The following is a 20,398-nucleotide window of genomic DNA, read 5'->3' on the forward strand; positions in this document are numbered from 1 at the left end:
TTCGTAAGAACCTGGATTAGCCCCGTGGTTCTGTGTGCATACACACTCAAGAATTGAGCTACTGTACAATACAAGTGCATTTCTGTCCTCACAGCATTTCCCCATTTATGATTTTATCTGAAACTGATATTAACCAATTTTCAGAAAATGCACATTTGTAAAAATGAAAAAAGGAACATGGATTAGTCGCAAGGGTCTGTTTGCATAGTTTTAATGTACCCTCAAAGGTACAATAAACAAATGGCAAAAACAAATGGCAATTTGTTTTCTATGAAGGAAACATTGTTTGAAGTATACCACACAGCTAATATCATATTGTGCTTAAGGTTTAACTGACCAGTCAAATCTTCTGTTAAATTTTCATGGAAAATGACTGTCTTGTATCTAGATTTAAACAGATCTGACAGACAATTAGAAGTGTGTTGACACCTATAGTACAGCATTTACAAATCTGGTATACACCATCTAAAGGGACACAAAGGTCCATGTTTTCCCAGTGGAAAAATATAATAATAATGAAAATACTGAGAAACATCAGCAAGTTGAACAAAGTTCTGTTCAAGCACAATCCCAGCCTCCTTCAATAATGCGAAAGGATGTTTAGTTGGAATTTATTTTCTGTCAGCTTTGATAAAAAAAAGAAAAGAAATTGCCTTCCCAAACAGTTGAAGGCAACACAAGTTTTCTCACCAGGGGAACCGATCATGTTGTTTGGATGGTTGACATTTGTGTTGGTGGCATTTCAGGACATTACAGTATTTTCTAGCAGACACTACTTTGGACTCTACCATTGGGCATGTAGAACAACTTTTAATACCCAGATAGTTTATGAAGTAGCTCAGTGCCTTGCTGAATTGTACAATGGGAGTGACAAGCTTAGTACTGGACTGGTTCATTGCGAGTCCTCACTAACAATTGTGTGTTCATTTGAAAGGCCTTTGTCAACAGAACCAGTGCCAAAATGTGCTTGAGGTGGGAAACTATGCATTTTGGAGCACAGCTGCAATTGCACATACTTCAAAGCTAAAAGTTAAAATGAAACTACCCACTTCTCCCTAAATCCAGGAAACATCTTATGTGGTTTTAAATGTTTCACATATTGGTTTTGAAAAAAATTGTCTGAGAATACCCTGAGTATTAGCACGATCACTCAGTCATGTACTCAGTCATGTAGCATCACCTAATTTGGTCATTTTATATCTTGTTGCCTATTTGACCTTTTTTAAGCCTCTCCGTCCGCAAAACTGTGGTCTGCACTCCTTATATTTTGAAGAAGGAAGATGCCACCACCACCGTCTTTGTTCCATCTCCGATTGTTAATGAGGTCCATTCGAATCGGAAATTGATATTTTGCGATGGTACTGCATGTGCCTAAGTGTACACATGCTTATAAACATTTTCCTTCAGATGTTTAGGTAGGAGGGATTGAGAAAGGGTAGAGGAATTCAGGCAAAATAACTGGGATTATTGTAGGTGCAGCATGAGGGACAGGTAATACTCATTTCTGACAAAAGGGGATTTCACGTGTGCTGTGTTTTAGTAAATCACATATTGAAATTAGTATATTCTTTTTCCCATGGGGACATTAATAGCAAAACAAATAGCAAATTCCAATCTAGAATTAAGAATCCAATTATTGGTCAGAAGATACAATAACCCCAAGATACTCTTGTACATTTTCACATTCACACGAGATTTATCTCATATTTAAATAAACATGGAATATAATGTTATGCACAAATGCTATGATAACCTTGCTGCCAGTTTATTGGACATCCTAGGGTAAATTCTCAGAACACTGAGGAAGAAATAGTAGCAAAAAAGCATGATTGAATCACATTGAAGTCACATTTATGATGAAATGCAATAAAGAAAGAAACAATTTTATTTGCATTTTATCTCCAGTAAACTCAATATTTGGCACATCTCAATAACTGGTTATATCAACAGAATGTGTGCTCACAAAATATCACATAACTTGGAATTATTTACATACAAATACAAATATATAATTCATCACCATACAATTAACAGAAATAACATAATCCAGAATAATTAGCAATAAATGTGCAGAATGAAAACCAACTTGCTATAATGTGTTGGTGCAATATCCACCATAGAGCTGTTGAATAGTTTATTGATGTCACATACTATCAGGGCAAATTTTTCATGCAAACCCCTTGCAGTCCAGATGAAAAATGAATATCTCTATAAAAGAAGTGTTCAAAAGTGCTAATACTAAAAATGATTGCAAACTTCTTCAGATACGGTATATTTCACAAGCTTCTATGTGGCTTATCTAAGTTCACAGTGTTGATGTTATAAATATTTGAATAAAAGCAATAACCTGAAAGCTCTTGATTTATACTAGAGTACTTCATTTTGTTGGTGAAGACAGTGACAGCCAAAATGCATACGATTGTTACTGAGAGGTACGTACAAACCTGCAGCATGTTGACAACGGAGGATTATTTTTTGAACATGTGATTGAATCTTTTGAGTTCTTTTTAAGTTCCATAGCACAATGCATGTACTACATAAAGCCGATATTCTACTCATGTCAAGTCCAATGGGATGGTGTGTTACTGTATGTAATTGCACAGTAAACAAAATAACTGGTTTAAAGGCAACTTACACAAGAATGGCTTTTCCACATGGAATAAACGCACGTCTCATTGATGTCTCATTGTGAGGGATTGTCTTGCGTGTGAAGAAATGTCTATTACACAACATCAATATGAAGCTTTCTTTTTCTGTTTGACTGCCATCTAATACATAGTCTAGTGCTTATTCACAACCTTAAGATTAATCAGATACATAGGTGGAAGGACAACGGCTATCTGTGGACACAGGAGGGCTCCACACTGCTCGTTGAAAGATATATGTAAAATTGATCGGCGTCTTGAGAAAGAACATGAACAATTTGAAATTCAGAAATATGTTTGAAAAATATTTAACTTAGGTCACTATAGCCAACTATTATAACAAACAGTAATCTACCTAGTGTTTTATATGATATCACAGTATTTCACAGTCCCAGAAGAAATTCTGAAGGAAAGAACGAAAACCGACGAGAAATGTGGACACTGCTCGGGGATCCCATTTCCCCACCTTCATGCAGGATTAGGTGCGGAACCATCAGGAGGGTAAAGGGAGTGGTACACATGGGGCACAGCTAACTGCCTATGGAGGAGTGGGACAGGCAGAACAGGGGCGCGTTGGCCAGGCAGTCCGTGTTGACGGCGACCTGGATGTCGCTGAAGAGAGCTCGGCTCTTGTCCCCAGGGTGCCCTGCAGCGTGCTTCAGCTCGCCCAGCCGCCGCAGGACCGCCTGCCGCTCCCGACCCCGCACCATCCCCCGGAAGTACAGCACAGCAGAGAGGTGCTTCTTGCTGCAGAGGTACAGAAAGGAAGAAGAACATTCACTGCTGCGCTGAATTTTCACCAATGGAGAGGATCTCAGAGCAAATTATTTTGAGAGAGGTGGAGATATAGTGTGAGACTATATAATGGGATTCTTCCCGGAAAACAAGGACATTTCTATTACATAGCGTGTGGAATATCTTTTTTCCATTGTTAATTATATTTTATCTTCACACTCAATAAAGTGCATTAAAAAGACTTTTGGCTTAATACAGTATATACTGAATCACTGTACCTCACGAGTAGGCAGAAACTCCTTCAGAGTTCTAATAATGCCATATAATCAAAATTATTTATCCAGGGACGGCACTGTTTATTAAGCAGTAGCATCGTAGTTCAGTCCTCTGGCCATCACATTTCTATTGAGACACAATTTTCCAAGCTGTGAGAAGAGAGTATCTCTCTCTACTGCATATTCACTCTACATGTTTATGAACTATGTTTAAATTGATAATTTCTCAACTGAAGTATTTCCCATGTATGTATTTCAGGTGATTGCAGCTGCCAGCCTAGAGGAAGTGAAAGTGATGCAATCCTCCCACATGGAAATGAGGCAAAACCAAAACCAACTCAACTAGTGAAAATATATTTCTTAATAATGGAGAGAAAGAGGGAAAGTCCAGTCGTTATAGAGGAGTTCACTGCACGCATTTGGAAAAGCCCCAGATAATATATTCTATACAATGACAACTCCCATCTCACCCTGAGCCATCCCATTCCTCTGGAGTGAGATCATGGTGATCTCACATTTCAAAACTCAGTCCAGTTCTACCTCAGTCCTGTCTCTCGTGCATTAGTTAGCAATTTTCAAATAAGCGTGTCTGGGCATGTGTAAGTATGTCTCTGAAAGTGAATTTCTGGTTTGCATTGCTCCGACTTTATGCAGATAACCTGCAAACCTCTTTGTTATTATATGACAGCTCCCCCACCCCCCCTACACACACAAAATGGTGGCCCAATCCAGGGCCATGTGAGTGTAGGAATAGTGTGGACTGTACCTGAAGTCAGGGTAGTCTTTCACAAGGTCTGCGAGATTGTCCTTTATCTCTTTACTGTTTTTCTCTCCGATGATGTCGCACAGGTGCTTTCCAACTGGATGGAGCCAATCAGAGGTAGAATTCTAGAGGGGAGGCATATATACAGTCAGTCCGGGCTGAACGCCTATATTAAAATGATAACAACAGTAACCAAAACAATATTCGTCCTCATCACCATAGGTTAAATATACGTACTGTGTATGCCCATTTTTGACGTGAGCGTGAGTGAATAGTCAAGTGAGAATGTGTGTGTGCACGTGAAACACGAGAAAGCTGGAAAAGTCTGAATGATTCACTCACCATCTCCTCAAAGATATCCTGGAGCCCTGCCCACTGCTCCTTCATTTTGGCAGCTGCTTTCTCATGCTTCCTGTTTTTGCAGGAGTAGTTGTTCTTCATCAGCTGAGAGACGTACTCCTTCACCACGTGGTAGTGCACCTTGTTCACGAATTCCTGATGGAGAAACAGAATTGAGTAAGGGAGGAACCACAAGTTGCACGCTCAAATGATGTTGTTTATCCAAATATGGACCCTGCATGTAACAGCATGAAGGGAGCTACAGCACTCACATTATACACAAGAATACCATCATTAGTTAATGATGAAACTTTTGCTGACTGTGAGCTATCTAACTTTGCGACTAGTTACCTTTGGTACAATACCAGAGATTCACTCATTTGTTTACAAAAGGGATCTGAAAATCGATCTTGAAAGTAAGAATGTACAGATGTAAAACCAGCCTCATAAGCAGGAGAGTTATCTGTGGCCATGTTTTCACACTTTGCAGAGACACTATGGGCGGGCTGACCCCGGCTCTGGTCTTATGACACACTCGGTGGCAATCTCATGATTTCCTGTCAATAATCTGCGATTGCCACGTTCTAGGCATACAGTTACTTACGTCCTCTGAGTGACAGAGAACATTCATTGACGCTAATGACACAGCTAAGTTTCACGAAGGGAAAGCCTACGACATCTGTTTATGTCAGATGGGGCATTGCTAAAGTTTACACAGAATTAACGATCAAGTCTGTGCTGATGTAGTTTAAATCAAGTAAAATCAAATCGTGCTGATATGGCAGAGATAAGAGTACATATGTGACTTTGTACTGCTGGGCAGTACTTCTCAAGGGAGATTAAGGTGTGAAAATAAGGTTGAGATAAGAGCGTCACACCATGCATGACTTTTTGCAACCATGGCGATAATAGCAAAGAGAATCTATGCTTGGAAAGGTGTAATTAATGACAGGATGTTACGTCCAGGTTCTTCACACCTGGTTGGTTCATACCTGTTTGGTTCAGTCTGTTATATCTGAGGCATATTTCTCTGGTGTCGTGGTGTACTTATAGCATAAGTCATCTGAAAGAGAGGCTGCTGAGCATTGCTGTGTGAGGACTCATCTTTGACTTGCCTGCACATATGGCGGTTTCATCAGTCTACAGTGCTGGGACAGGTGATTCGTGATCTTCACAATCTGCTGAAAGTCCTCGTCTGTGGAAAGCCACTTCCTGGTCATCATCCTCCTGAGGTAGGGCTGAGGTGAAAAACACTCTTTTAATCTCACATAGAAGGCCACACTCTTAAATCAGTGGATTATCCTGATTCAATATCATGTAACTTAAAATCGTATGAGGCAGACACCACGTGTCATAATTTGTTCAGAATTGTTCTGTTTGTTCTATATCCTATAATAAACCACAAAAGACATATTTAATTCTACATTTAGTAAATTGGCAAAAAAAACAACGTATTATTATTACACTTCTATATATTCTATATAAAACGATAGTACCACACATAAATCCACAAATTAACAGTTTCAAGGAGCAAACAATATGCTTGCAATATAGTACCAGAAAATTGTGGAAAGCAATACAGTATCTATTCCAATGAGAAAAAGGTCATTTCTGTACACATTCTTATGCACCATCTATGATCCACACTGAGAAAAACTGTGCAGGGAAACGCAAGACAACTTAAAAAAATTTGCATTTTTTAAGGCCGTCCAATAGTGGAAATATCAATAAAATAGAAAAGTACTGAATTAGCATGACGTTCCCCTTTATTAAAAGAGCAGAATGGATTGGTATACCAGACAGAATGCCACTTTTCATTTACTAAAAACTAGCTTTTAATAAATTTTGTATCTTTTTAAAATCACAACCCTCGCGCTTTTCCACTGAGGATTCCCGTGTTGCCTTTATTTTATCCTTGTTGACCGGGACGGCTCTGACCTGGGCGGATCCACTGATCCGGGCACAGGCTCCCCTTATGAATCACTCCCGGCTCCTCATGCAAGAGATGACACGAGTATTTGACCATGACGTCACCGGCAAAGAGGCGGCGTCCCGGTTAACCTGGGTGAAACAGGGAACTCGGAGTGTCGCCGAGTTCTCGGTAGAATTTCAGGCTCTGGCAGGGGAGACGGGATGGGCGGACGATCCGCTCAAGACCCTGTTCACGCCATTCTCTCGCAACGGTCCCCCCAGGACCAGAAAGTGCATCCCTGTGCGTTCTTTTCTCGGTCACTGTCCCAAGCTGAGAGAAATTATGATGTTGGGGATAGGGAACTGCTGGCTGTCAAACTAGCCTTGGAGGAGTGGCGTCACTGGCTGGAGGGGGCGGAGCATCCGTTCACGGTGTGGACGGACCACAAAAACCTGGAGTATGTCCAAACTGCTAAAACACGCAATTCGCGCCAGGCCCGCTGGGCGCTGTTTTTTGCATGTTTCTCTTTTATTTTGACGTACCATCCAGGGTCTAAAAATACAAAACCCAACGCCCTCTCCCAGGTGTTTGATAACACCGATAGGGAGCACACTCCTCAACCCATTCTCCCTAGTGATCAGATCGTAGCGCCAGTGATCTGGGAGGTTGAGTCGGCGGTACGGAGGGCATTGCGCCTAGAGCCGGATCCAGGAGGGGGTCCGCCTCACTGCCTCTTCGTGCCCGCTGGGGTTCAGTCCCAGGTGCTGCAGTGGGGACATGCCTCACGGCTGGCAGGGCATCCCGGGGTTCACCACACCAGGGATTTTTTGTCCAGGCGGTTCTGGTGGCCCGGGATGGAAAAAGACGTCCGGGAGTTTGTGGCCGCCTGTTCGGTCTGTGCCCGCAGCAAAGGCTTGCACCGTCCCCCCTCAGGGCTGTTACGGCCGTTACCTATCCCGAGGCGCTCTTGGAGCCACGTGGCTCTGGATTTTATTACGGGGTTGCCGTCATCGGAGGGCAAAACGGTTATTTTAGTCGTGACCGCGGACCCCAGTTCGCTTCTCGATTCTGGCGTGCGTTCTGCTCCCTGTTAGGTGCCTCGGTGAGTCTCTCATCAGGCTTTCAACCTGAGACCAACGGACAGACGGAACGGGGGGGATTACCCTTAGTCGCGCCTGGCTCTCCGCCATTCCTCAACCTCACACTCCCGTATCCAAAAGGCACTATCTATAGAATATTATTTGTAAATAAAAATGTACTTGTAAATATTTTACTTCCAGCTCTACCTCTCCCCCTTTCTCTTTTTTGGCATTAGTTGTTATTTAAAAAATTGTAAATGACAAAAAGGTAAAACAAAAATGTTGCTAAAATGTTCCAAGTTGCCTGGGGACTTCTGGGAAACCAGGTGCAATCTCTGTCAACTCTGCAGGTTGAAACAAGTTGTTTCACTGCACAATGTAAAAATGCCTCAACTGAACAACCAGCTATTTAAAAAACAGTCTGTGCCAACTATGTTCATGTTTTTGATGTATCTGATAATCTGATAAGCAGCTTGCAGTGCAGCCTCTCACGCTATTATGGTCTATGGGATTTTCACGCACACTAGATTCTAGAGTTTGGTGCAAAAAACAAATCCAGTGAGCAGCAGTTCTGCAGACAGAACAGAGACATCAGTGGAGAATGGCCAGACTGGTCAAAGCTGACAGGAATGGCAAATGGCTGGCATTTATATAGCACCTTTATCCAAAGCACTGTACAATTGATGCTTCTCATTCTCCTATTAATACATGCACTCACACACAACAACGGCATTGGCTGCCATGCAAGGCACCAACCAGCTCACCAGGAGCATTTAGAGGTTAGGTGTCTTGCTAACCCCTAAACGCTCCTGGCGAGCTGGTGGATCCGCACCCAGGGCGGAATCAAACCGGCAACCCTCCGACTGCCAGACAACTGCTCTTACTGCCTGAGCCACTGTCATCTTGTGGCAGAAAGATGACAGTAATGCAAATAACCACACATTACAACAGTGGTATGCAGAAGAGCATCTCTGAACACATCGTACAACGCATTATAACTCTAAGTGGATAGGCTAAAGCAGTAGAAGTCTAAAAAATAAGTCTAATAAATACCTAAGTGCTTGGTGAGTGTAATGCTGCAGCGTTAAAAAAATATCAAAAGATCACAGGCTCACAGGCTTCAATTTAGCTTTCAGTGTTTTAGCACTGCCAAATCATAGCAAAACACTGTTTTCATTTATCCAAAATCAGTCAAATTTTTTCCTCATGGAAAAAGAACAATGATTACACATCTACGCAAATGTATCATACCACACAGATACTCTGCACAATATATAACAAAGGATATCAAAGGGCAGTTAACACTATACTTGCTTATATAAAGTATCTCATTCAGAGAAATAACGGCAAGGGATCAAGGGACATTGAAGATGGCCTTCTTAAGAGGAAGTCATTCTGTTCTTCCAGTAGGATGGTTAGGTATCACCAGACAATCAATAAATGATCCACTCACTCTCATGTCAGTTTGAAACTGCTCCAGGAGGGACTGGCCAAGTCTGTCAACCACAGCCTTCATTTCCTTCCCCAGGGCCTCCACCTGCAGTGGGCAGCTCTCTCTGTACACCTCCATCTGTTCTCTTCCGAAACAAAAAAGGGGAAATGGAAACCTGTGGGTTGAACTTGCCAAACAAACCTAGTCAAGTCAACAGCCACAGTGTGCTGATTGCAGGTATATTTACTTTCAACCTGCTGCTGTGGTGGCTTCTGCAAGCCATGTGACTTCTGAATTACTTCAGAATGGAAACATGTCACTGGTTCTCAATTGAAGGATTTGCATTGTGTGAAAGACTCACCTCAGGATAGTGAAGCTGTTTATGTAAGTGACCTGATATGCAGATTTCAGTGATAAATCTGTTGCGGTGTCACTCCACTGCTTGAACTCGCCCTCAAAGCTGTGTGTGAGAGACAGAGAGAGAGAGAGAGAGAGAGGTTGGGGGGGGGGGGGGGTTCTATTGTAAGGCATAGTCAAATATATGTATATTGTATAATATGAAATAGAGAAAATGCTTTGCATGTCCGTTGAAGTCTTGCTTAACCAGTTTAAATCTCAAAGTCAGTTTGTTTTTTTGTGGTATCTTGGACCTGTAATTTTTTCCAGTGTCTTGACAAAAACAATATTTGTGAAAGGTCAGGTCAGATACTATGCAGTTTCTTCAGTGTGCATACAGTAAACGTATAATATTATAATATGTAAAAATACAGTACTGTGCAAAAGTCTTAGGCACCTGTATAACATTCTGTACAGATAAGAGTCTTTCAGAAATAATACAATCAAAGGTCCTAAATAAACGTACGATACATTTTAAATTACATTTTATTAATTTGGCAGAATACTAAATCAAATCAATATTTTTGGTAACCATCCTTCGGCGTTAAAACTGCATCAATTCTCTGAAATAGCCAACACCATCCTGCAGTTCTATAAGACAATCAGCAGGGAGTTGTTCCAAACATGTTGGAGAACTTGACATAGTTCTTCTGCAGACTTTGGTTGGCTCCTTGCTTCTGATCCCAGACAGCCTTGATCAAGTTTTTATGTAAAAAGTAGTCAATTGCTTACAGTAATATGTTACTTTTTAAAATTAAATACAAAAATGTCCCTGTAAAATTAAATCTTTTGGAAAATGAATATTTGGAAATCTCAAATGTGTTCTTTTATACTAACACACACAAAAAAATGTACATATATAGAAAAGTCTAGGGTGCCTAAGACTTCTGCACAGTACTGTATGTGTTCCCAATCATGGTCCTGAAATCTGAATTATAATAAAATGTGTTTGAGTGCCAAAATAAATAAGAACATAAACACTTCAATAACTTTATTTTATTCAATAACCGTTATTCCAGATATTCTCTGGAAGAAAAGTCAGCATACAAAGAAGGGCAGTCAGGAGTAAGACTGGGAACCCCTGTTCTAGCCATTGTTCTGGAGCATGACTTTACCGTTGTGGAAACTCTTTCAGCTCTGTAGAACAGGCGTGCACAACCCTCTTCTCCAGGCCTGTGTCAATTCTACAGGAATTCTTTACATAGCTCTTGATTACCTATAAAGCAAGAGAGCAAACTTTCAAATATTTGCACATTGATAAAAGTCTAGTTTAACGTGACCATTCAACTGTTTAACTGAATGGCAGTATTATTGGGGGGAAAAAGATGAACATATAATAAGAGAAATAAACACATTGATTGAATGTAAAGGGACTACAATACCGTCATGATATCCATGTGCATTTCAGATTGATAGAAGTCTTCTTCTATTTCAGGGCTCTTTCCCACACTCCAGATTTCATCAGACTGCAGTCGAATGGATTTCTCCAGACAGTTTCTCAGGTCAGTCTGAATGAAACAACCACAGGTTTAAACCTTTCCCAGGTGCTTGAAAGCAAAAATGACAAAAGTCAAAAGCTAGTGTTCAAAATGTAATCTGTCTTAATTTGCAGAGTTCATAGACAGAACTTTGTCCAGCCATTATTTAACCCACATATTCCTGGTCAGGGAGGGTGGGGTGGGGGCTTATCCCAGTACCTCATACCTACAGGCCATTGAGACTATCCAATTAGCCTACCCTCCCTTTGGACTGTGGAAGGAAGCTGGAGGAAGCCCATGTGGACACGAGGGGAGCACGCAGACTTCACACAGAAAGGATTCGAAACGGGGACCTTCTAGTTTTGAAGCAACAGCTCTATTCACTGCACCACCAAAAGCTTTTGGTCCAAAAGCCAAATAATCCCACGTCCCGTACACCATGATCTGTCTGTGTGCCTCACCTGTACACGGTTAGAGTAGGTTTCTTTGATCTGGTCCAGAAAGCCATCCTCAAAAGAGAGGGTCTTGCCATCTGCTTTCATTTCTGGCTGCAGAGTGGGACTGCCCATGATCTTCTCACTGTGGACCAGAGGGAGCTTTTTTAACACAGCCTTCCATTTCCTGCCATTCCAATCCATTTGGTGACATTTCAACTTGCTTTGCTAAATGAGCATATAACCATTGCCATCAGATTACATGGTACATCAGACCTGCTACACCATGATACTGTCTCATGGCCCTGTGTTAAAAAAGCATTTTCTGTGAATAGTTAATGCACTGAAGGAAATCTGGATATACAGAAAATGCTTTCCTTGGATTCTTGTAAATGAATGTAAATTAAAATTTTAATTAAATGTTTTGTGCACAGAATGGGCCTCATTTATCTTTTTGTATATGTGATTGAACTAACAAATTACACTGGATTTAGCAAACAGGCATCAACCAGCTTGTCAGGAGCATTTAGGGGTTGGGTGTCTTGGTCACCCAGGGCGGATGGTTGATAAATACCAATCAATCGTGAACAAAACTTGTGATTAGCTGGAATTGACACCCCTAAAATACCTTATAAAAACCACTGAAATCAATTTAAAGAGATGGCAGAGAAAATAAAGAATTAAATTCGCTTTAAAGTTCTGTGTAGCCTACACATGATTTGATTTAAAAAAAAAATCATTATTAGACTACTTTGTAACATTAAAATCTATGTTAAAACTGTTAGCTGTTGTTTGTTTGTTATTGTTTGTTGTTTGTTGCTTGTTGCAGCACTGGAACACTGTATTTGAGGAACACTTGCGCAGTTCCTCTTACAGCTAGATCATTTGGAAGCAAGCTTACCTCTCATAACGGTTGATCATCCAGTCCAATACATGGTAGCAGTCCTTAGAGTCCAAGTTTTGCTGCATGATTTTCTTCAGGTGCTGACCGACGGCACGGTGGTAGCAGCCCACGTAGGTGGGGAAGACCTTGAAACTGGGAGGGTACGAGCCCTGCAGTTCATTTTTCACATTCTCCAGGTCTTCCACAATGGCTTTCCCCAGTAAGCCCAAGTGAACAGCCAGCCAAGACTTGTTTTGCTCCCTGCTGTCCAGGTACACTCTCCCGATATTAGCCTGCACCCCCTCCTGTACCGCGGCCCTCCAGATGTCCCTCCAGCCCTTGACCACGCTGTCCGGGTCCCCCTCCCTCTTCTCCTCCTCCTGGATGATTCGTGCCACGTGCACCAGCAGCTCCTTGTTTCTGGACGGGAGCTTGTTGGAGTCTCTCACAATGTCCGTCACCTTTTCCCGCAGGGCACTATAGAGGAGGTTCAGGTCTTTCTCCTTTTTAGCATGTTCCATGGAGGACAGGTCCTCCCCGCCCCCTTCTCGGTCCCTCTTCAGCTCCTCCCGCAGAGAGAGCAGGTTCAGATGAGCTTCCTCCAGCACCTCCATCTCGATGAGTTTGTTTATCTGCATCACTGAGAGAGCACAGATCAGACTCACTCGAGGTTTTCCTCTGCATATATCATCCAAGGAGCATACATTCTTTGTGTCCTGTGACTCCCGTTAGACTATTTACTAGATGCGCTGAAGCAGATATCTATCTCTGGTGAGCTGTTGCTAAAACAATACAGCATTTACACTTAAGGAGGAGATGCTTTTGTATCCACAAGGATTCATGAAAGGATTTTTATCTGCCTGATGGTGTGTGCGTGTGTGTGTGTGTGCGTGTGTATGACAGACAAGGTAAGAAAACTCCACCTAAAAGCTAAGCTAAATACCCACCTGACAATGGTGCGAAGGGGATCTCTGGGAGGCGGTATTCCTCCTCCACCTCCATCACCTTAACGCTCTCCTGTTTCTCCGCACGAAGAGTTTCAGCAACAGGCTGCAGCTGGTCCGGTTTGGGAGCCTTATCCATCTTCCCCCCGATGCGGAAACTGAACCGACCCGTGGGCTTTCCTGGCGAGACTATTTGAGATCCAGGGCTCAGACCTGAAATGCACAAATGGCCTGAAATGTGGTTCTCTCATGTCTATGTATTCTGAGCAAGCTAGGTTACAAAAAATGTCCTTTTATGGATTATTGTGGACTGTATTTCTTCTGAGAGACATACACATTCAGAAACAATTATAATCATGTATGTTATTCTTCCTCAAATGGAGCAAGACACTATTGTCTTGAATCACAAATAACAAGTCTGTTCAGTGGCTTTCAAAATGGAGGTTTAACTTAATTATGAAAGGAATGAGAATAATGCTGAAAACATTTTTTTTTTGTATCTCACATTTTTTCCGTAAAGATAATACCCTTCAAACTACCTCAGCACGTAAGAGAAAGCAGTCATTGTAACGGCCCACAGCACTACAGTGAAACAGTGTTGCTGCAGACCTCGTACTCTGGACTGTCATTGCTAGTGGCTTACTGTGACCTTGGAAAACAGTTGAGTGACTGCCTTGTGAGTAGGCTGATTTCATTACAGGTGTTTGGCAGGAAAGTTCCGAAAAGGAAACTTACTTTGGGATGCAGGTGACCGTGCCCCTATTTCTGTGGTATTCCCTTCCATTCCAGAGTCTGGGCCCAGTTTTTCCCTTGACCCCCGGATGTTTGAAGCCAAGGGGTTTTTCTCTCCCACCCTCCGTATGCTTTCCCGGAGGACTTTCATCACCCCTGGTTTCTTCTCTTTTTTCATTGGGCTGTCCGGCTGTGCAATCCCATTCTTCCCTTTCTCAAGATTGGGAGTGGTCCCCTCCCCCTCTGGTCCCTTGGACTCACCCCCCTCAACGTCGCCTTGTCCTTTCTCTGCCATTTAGGTCCTGCCTGGTATCAGTCGTCACTATTAGTGGAGAGCAACAGCAGGAAACAGAAGTGAAAGGACGAGCACTGCAATGAGAATGCGTCCCCTGTCTGATCGCTCCAGCAAATGTCAGCAGAAAAAGTTTTATTTACTGAAAACATGGCATTTACTGTGGGAGGCTGCTGGAAGGGTGTGTCTTTAGATCTATACCTCCTTTAGCACCTTATTTATTTCGCCTCACTACCTGTTGGCCTTACAACTAAAAGAAACAAAGCTTTTAAGAACTGTTAAATATGGAGGCAATAGTACTGATCTCAGAAAACGCCCGGTAGAAAACCCAGTAACAACCACGTTTATTGAAATGCAGAAGTGGCTCAATATGTATGTCAACACACACACACACACACACACACACACAAACATACAATGCACATACAAAGCAGTACAACCCAACAAACAACGCTTTTTAGCTACCTAGCATGCGATGTGCACGTAATTTCAGTTTTATAGTGTTAGCTGCGTTAATGATGGACTGGTGTGGGATTAATAGTAGAATGATTTAATATTTGTTTTCAGTCAATTTTCCCATGTGACCAAGAACCTTTTTTTTCTTCTCTAGCTTCTAGGTCACCAATTGACTCTTGCATCTGTGTGTGAATGCACATACATATTGAGCCACTTCTGCATTTAAATAGCTGTATGTATGGTTTTCTACCAGATTACCAGACTACGAAGCAAATATTGATAATAAAAACAGGTGTGTCCAACGCGGTATTCATAGTATTATTTATTTTGTATCAATTGGTAATCTAACCTGGAAGATTACCAATACTAATCTTATTAACTGTCCCTAACCAGACATCCCAGCCACACATCCCAGCGCTGAAGGGCTCCAGCTTTCCCGTCATCGGAGTACTAAAGCCGGGTAAGAGCGCGAGTGTATGCTCAGCGGAAGTTTAATCTGAATGTCAAATATCCAACATGAAACCCACGGACGAAGCAATAACATTCCTCATAATAATGATTATGTGGTTATGCAATATCTATTAGAATATTACTCATGGAATCCTGGGTAATTCGTCTGCCGTGCCGTCTATTTAGAAGTCGTAAGTAACTCGAGTTTTAACGAAGCTGGATGATCATTCCTTGATTCACCTGATTTAAAAGATATGTTAACCAAATTAGGATTGCAATTATCTGCACTATTGCTTTGCAGGTGTAGTTGTAAATTGGAAAGATTTGATATTTTAAAAGCTCTGCTCAACTGAAATACAAATTCCACTTTGGCCGAATATCAGTCCTGACTTCTATTAGAAAACAACGTTTGCAATACGAGATAATTAACGTTCAACAAATAGCCTATATAGTAAAGCTTGCATATTTAAAAAAATAACAACTAAAATTGCCGTCAAAGTAGCCCACCTACTTACCTGAAAAGGTGTGCCGATCTCATGAAAAGGCTTATTCTACCTGTTCATTGTACATTTCACTTTCACATTCTCAAAGTTCCGATGACGTATTTAAAACACTTGACAACTCCAGGCGGGAAAGACAAACATTTAAGGAAACAAGAGAAAACATTTTCCAAGGTCCATACAAAAAATCGTGCAGTGGCACCGTTCAAGATCACCTTGAAACAATGGCTTCCCTTACCAGGGGGAAGTTAATCATTACTATGTTGGCTTGTATACCAATACATTGTAACAATCCTAACCTTTGATATTGTGTTCAACCGTTGCTACGGAAACATTCAAGCGAGCCATTCAAGTCAGGCAATAATTTTAAGCAAGCATGCCCCCTTATGAAAGTCAGTAGGTAATATGCTTACCTGTATTGCTCATATTTTCACTTCACAAACTAGCTGAACGCCTGATATAAAATACATTGTTTGCATAAAAGGCACTATTGAGGAATGGTATCCCTAAAATCAAGAAATAGTATTTCTATATTTGGCTATTATCCTCCAATTGATTGTATATTTAATCCTATTGATTGTAAATATTTAATGCAATTAGGAGCTTCCTGTCCATTAGATAGAACAAGCCTGTTATTTAGAGCATAACTGTAAGCAGCTGTTAAGTATACAGGGATGTATAAAAGGATACTTGTGCAAGAAAAGAAAAATAACAAAGTAAATGGCCTTCAGGATCTGCTGTGAGAATGGGAAAAATCTTCAAGACCATATGCTGAGAGAGGTGCAAATTGTTCTGGTTTTGAGCATTTACAGGGAGCGCACATATTTCATGGCACCAATCTTGCTTTGTCAGTGATGGATTTGGGCTGATATTGATGTCCCTTTCAGGAAGGATGTGGCTGTATTGAGGTTATTAGGATTGTAGTAATTACAGGCTACTGGCTGATCTCTGAGGGATGAGAAATTAATTGAATGATTAATGTTGTATTTACTTTTTATCATCAACGCCCCCCTGAACTAATATGACTTTACGTTAAAAACCATACTTTACCTGGCAGATTTTTTAAAATTTGCCCACGAGATTAGTGCCAAAAATATATATTTTCCTCCCTGCGCTCAACAAGGGGCACTGGTCCAAAATAACAATACTGAAAACGTTAATCATTACAGTGTTATTTACAGCTTCACCATTGGAACTGAACATTGCTGTGCTTACCCAAGTTGGCCACTAGATGGAGACAGAAGAACAGTTTTGGCCCATGAGCAGCTCTGGAGTCTATAAACTGCTCACTGTAATTTATCTGATCTGTTAATCTCAGAAATGTACCTTCTCTGTGCACCATAGCAATTACCTCTGCAGTCATTGATTAAGTTGTGATTATGAGTCATTTGGATCCTATTTATATTCATTAAATGCAAACCAAGGGGGCTGTCTAAACCCTGTGGTGTGTAAATCAAATATTACATCGCACAATGTTACTTCTAAACTTGATAAAACCATAGCCCAAAAACATAAAAATACAAACCGAAAGACAGAAAATAAAGTATTGTGTGCAGCTTACTGTATTTCATTATTAAAAATAATACATTATCATTAAATTATATTTGTACCCATCCAAATGAATGCATAACATAGTTTTGTATTGTATTTTTGAAAGCCCGTATGTCGCAGCAAATTCTTTTTTCATGTAAATTACTTTGAGGTCAGGGGCATGGAACGGTTTGGAGACACTTGGAATCCATCTTCGACCGTTAGGCCCGCTTTTAAACTGCTCGCGAGCGAAAAACGATCGACGAAGCTGGGAAAATAAAGTGTCCCCGTAGGCACTATGATGCTGATCCCAGCTGCCATCAAGTGTCACATCCAGACAGTCTCCATACTGGAGAGGACGTGTTTACCGCGTCCCTCGGTCGCTCGCGATTACACACCCGCGATCCCGCACTGGCGCTTCATTACCGCGGAGAGCGGCGGGGGACGGAGCGCTGGGCAGCGCGTCGCTCTCCTCGTAATTAGGGCCAGAGGTGTGTGGAGGAGGGCTGCATGTGAGCGGGGAGGTGTCTGGGGGGCCGCGCCGGGGCGTGAGGCCAGTGAGAGGGCCGTTATCAGCTCCAGCAGAGCAGTAATGAGGCACGGGTGTGTGTCCTGACAGTCCCCTTCATCTGCCTGTCCCGCCTTATACCTGCTGAGAAAGTGAGGGAGCGAGTGAAAGAGAGAGAAGACCAGAGGTCATCACCACGTGCCAACCAGGAGCCAGAAGGGCTCCTCGCTCCTCACAAATCAACACCGTGTTTTAGTCCTTCTTCTGCATGCGCGTGTATGTACGTGGTGACCCGCCGACCGCCGGACTTGCCAACAGAGCAATCTGCCCAACTGCCCACCCGAGGTGGTTGGCGGCAGAACAGCAGAAGACATTTCTCTGGGACTCGCAACCTTTTCCATTCGCTCCTATCAGCGTTACACAACAGCATGGCTTTGCGACATTGCAAAAGGTGACTTTTCCCCGGGCATGAATAACTAAATATGAGCCATGTGTAAAGGTTGGTGTCATGAATAAGCAATTAATAAACAAACAGCATATTTTTTCCTGCATCAGACCTGACTATATGTGTATGACTGTATTTTGCGCATTGTATGTGAGCATCTCTCTTTCCTCTGCGTGTGTACTACATGTAAATATATCGGAACCTCTTTGCATTTTAACTAAAAAAGAAGTTGCAGCTGGCCTTTATTCTTTTTTTTTTAAAAATACTTTAGCAGTGAAATTTGTTGCATTCAATGATGGAGAAATACAAAAATTATATTCGCATATGGAACAGCCACCTTCTAACGACTGGTTGCAAGAATAGTCCCTAATAATGCCTTACTAATGCCAAGTTCGTTATGATAATGTTATGATTTGTTATGTTTGTTATGATTTCATGTACTCCACATTTGCTTATTATACACAGTATGCCATTTCCTTTTCAATTGTGATAATTTTGCTTTAGCAAAATATATACAGTATATATAGGTTATATATACATTTTTATTTAACTCTTCAGGAGGGTCCAGAAAAGCATGTGTTCTCCTCCAAAGCATGCTGGTTCTTCTCACACCCCAGTTGACAAGGCGGGCTTGCAAAGCCATGGATCAGAGAAAGACAGTTAGAGGATGCCAGGTGACCAGCTGGGGTCACTGGTGCCTAATAAGACGCTATTATCCTGGTGAAATGAATCTCCCCATCCCTGAGCAACACTGAGGCCACTTGTGCATTGCCCAGTGGTGCAGTGTTCCACAGTCCCCTCTGGGATGATCCAGAATCCATATCAGACTGGGGGGGCCCATCCATGCATTACAAAGGCACCCAGTTTTGTTTAACAAGCATTTGTTTCACCTGCACCTTAAAATAACTATCAAATATCCTTGACTGGACTGCTTACACATTGAGAGTAATCACTAATACTTAATCAGCCAATTATGTGGCAGCAATTCAATGCATAAAAGCGTGCAGACAAGGCCGAGACGTTCAGTTGTTGTTCAGACCAAATGTCAGAAAGCTGAAGAAATTACTGAATGTGACTTTGACCATAACTTTGATCTAAGATTGTTGGTGGTTTGAGTATCAGCAGAAACTGTTGATCTCCTGGGATGTACACGCACAACAGTCTCTTGAGTTTCCTGAAAAACAAAAACCAAAAACATGAAGTGAGCAGCAGTTCAGAGCAGAGGTCAGAGGAAAATGGCCAGACTGGTTCAAGCAGACAGGAAGACGACAGTAAACTAAGTAATTGCTGTAGCCTATCCACTTTAAGGTCTGATATGTTGTGTGTTCAGAGATGCTCTTCTGCATGCCGCTGTTGTAACACATGGTTCTTTGAGTTACTGTCACCTTGCATTGATTATTAAACCGCAATTAAACTCAGTATGAGTCCAACAGACTTTTTAAAGCAAGGTGAGTTTGATGTAGATGGCTAATTATCAGCCAGGCACTCAATTATGCAGTCTTCATGATGCATTCTCTTGCATAGGTAGGTTATTTGCCGAATTAATTAGGCCAGATTTAACCTGTGTGCTGGCTTTGTGGTGTATCTTTATTGTATATTCAGAACAGAGCAAATTCAGAACTCTGCTTCTAACCCCCGGAAACTTTTCTCCATTTTCTCCTCTCTCCTCAACGCACCGCCTCCTCCTCCTCAGTCCTCCTTCGCTGCTGATGACTTTGCTGATTTCTTCGATGAGAAGGTCGCAGTCATCCGCAGATCCTTTACAACCGCCGCCCCCCTCACTGTGCCCTTCCCCCCCTCTAGGCCCATCCCTTCCTTTTCCACTTTCTCCCCCCTTACAGACTCTGATGTTTCTCAACTCCTGCTCTGCCACCGCCCTACAACCTGTGCCCTTGACCCTATCCCCTCTTCTCTTCTCCAAACTATCACACCTGACATTCTCCCATTTGTCACCTCCCTTGTCAACTCCTCCCTGTCTTCCGGCTGTTTTCCGGCATCCTCCAAGAGGGCCCACATCACTCCGCTGCTAAAAAAGCCTACCCTGGATCCCTCCATCATCCAGAACTACCGCCCGGTATCTCTTCTTCCTTTCCTTTCTAAAACTATAGAACGAGCCGCTTCTACTCAACTTTCTTCCTTCTTTTCTAACAACAACCTGCTAGACCCCCAT

The 20,398-nt window shown here is 42.0% G+C and overlaps 1 protein-coding gene across 3 annotated transcripts; it reads right to left on the reverse strand.

The window, feature by feature from the left end:
* Positions 1–1,850: 1,850 nt before the first annotated feature.
* Positions 1,851–15,857, reverse strand: exoc3l4 (exocyst complex component 3-like 4). 3 transcript variants are annotated; one of them, XM_061258282.1, is made up of 13 exons: positions 15,761–15,857; positions 14,051–14,369; positions 13,319–13,528; positions 12,390–13,011; positions 11,516–11,633; positions 10,959–11,084; positions 10,692–10,792; positions 9,542–9,640; positions 9,202–9,325; positions 5,873–5,995; positions 4,761–4,913; positions 4,422–4,543; positions 1,851–3,392 (listed from the first exon to the last, which is right to left on the reverse strand). In XM_061258282.1, exons 2-13 carry the CDS (start codon positions 14,340–14,342, stop codon positions 3,176–3,178), a joined length of 2,307 nt encoding a protein of 768 aa, XP_061114266.1. In that variant the 5' UTR covers positions 14,343–14,369; positions 15,761–15,857; the 3' UTR covers positions 1,851–3,175. The 3 variants fall into 3 exon arrangements, with proteins under 3 accessions (XP_061114266.1, XP_061114285.1, XP_061114276.1); XM_061258301.1 differs by having other exon boundaries at positions 14,051–14,353; positions 15,761–15,813; XM_061258292.1 differs by lacking the exon at positions 15,761–15,857 and having other exon boundaries at positions 14,051–14,633.
* Between the last annotated feature and the right edge of the window lie 4,541 nt (positions 15,858–20,398).

The sequence above is a fragment of the Conger conger genome, chromosome 1 (assembly GCF_963514075.1).
Source record: "Conger conger chromosome 1, fConCon1.1, whole genome shotgun sequence".
In the NCBI taxonomy this organism is placed as follows: domain Eukaryota; kingdom Metazoa; phylum Chordata; class Actinopteri; order Anguilliformes; family Congridae; genus Conger; species Conger conger.

Bases quoted from the DNA above. Each gene is read 5' to 3' on its own strand.
- exoc3l4 (XM_061258282.1), bottom strand. From the start codon at position 14,342: ATGGCAGAGAAAGGACAAGGCGACGTTGAGGGGGGTGAGTCCAAGGGA. The intron at 5,996-9,201 runs GTGAGTGGATCA...TTTTCACCTCAG, and splicing joins AGTTTCAAACTGACATGAGA to CCCTACCTCAGGAGGATGAT. The intron at 3,393-4,421 runs GTACAGTCCACA...GTACCTCTGCAG, and splicing joins AAAGACTACCCTGACTTCAG to CAAGAAGCACCTCTCTGCTG.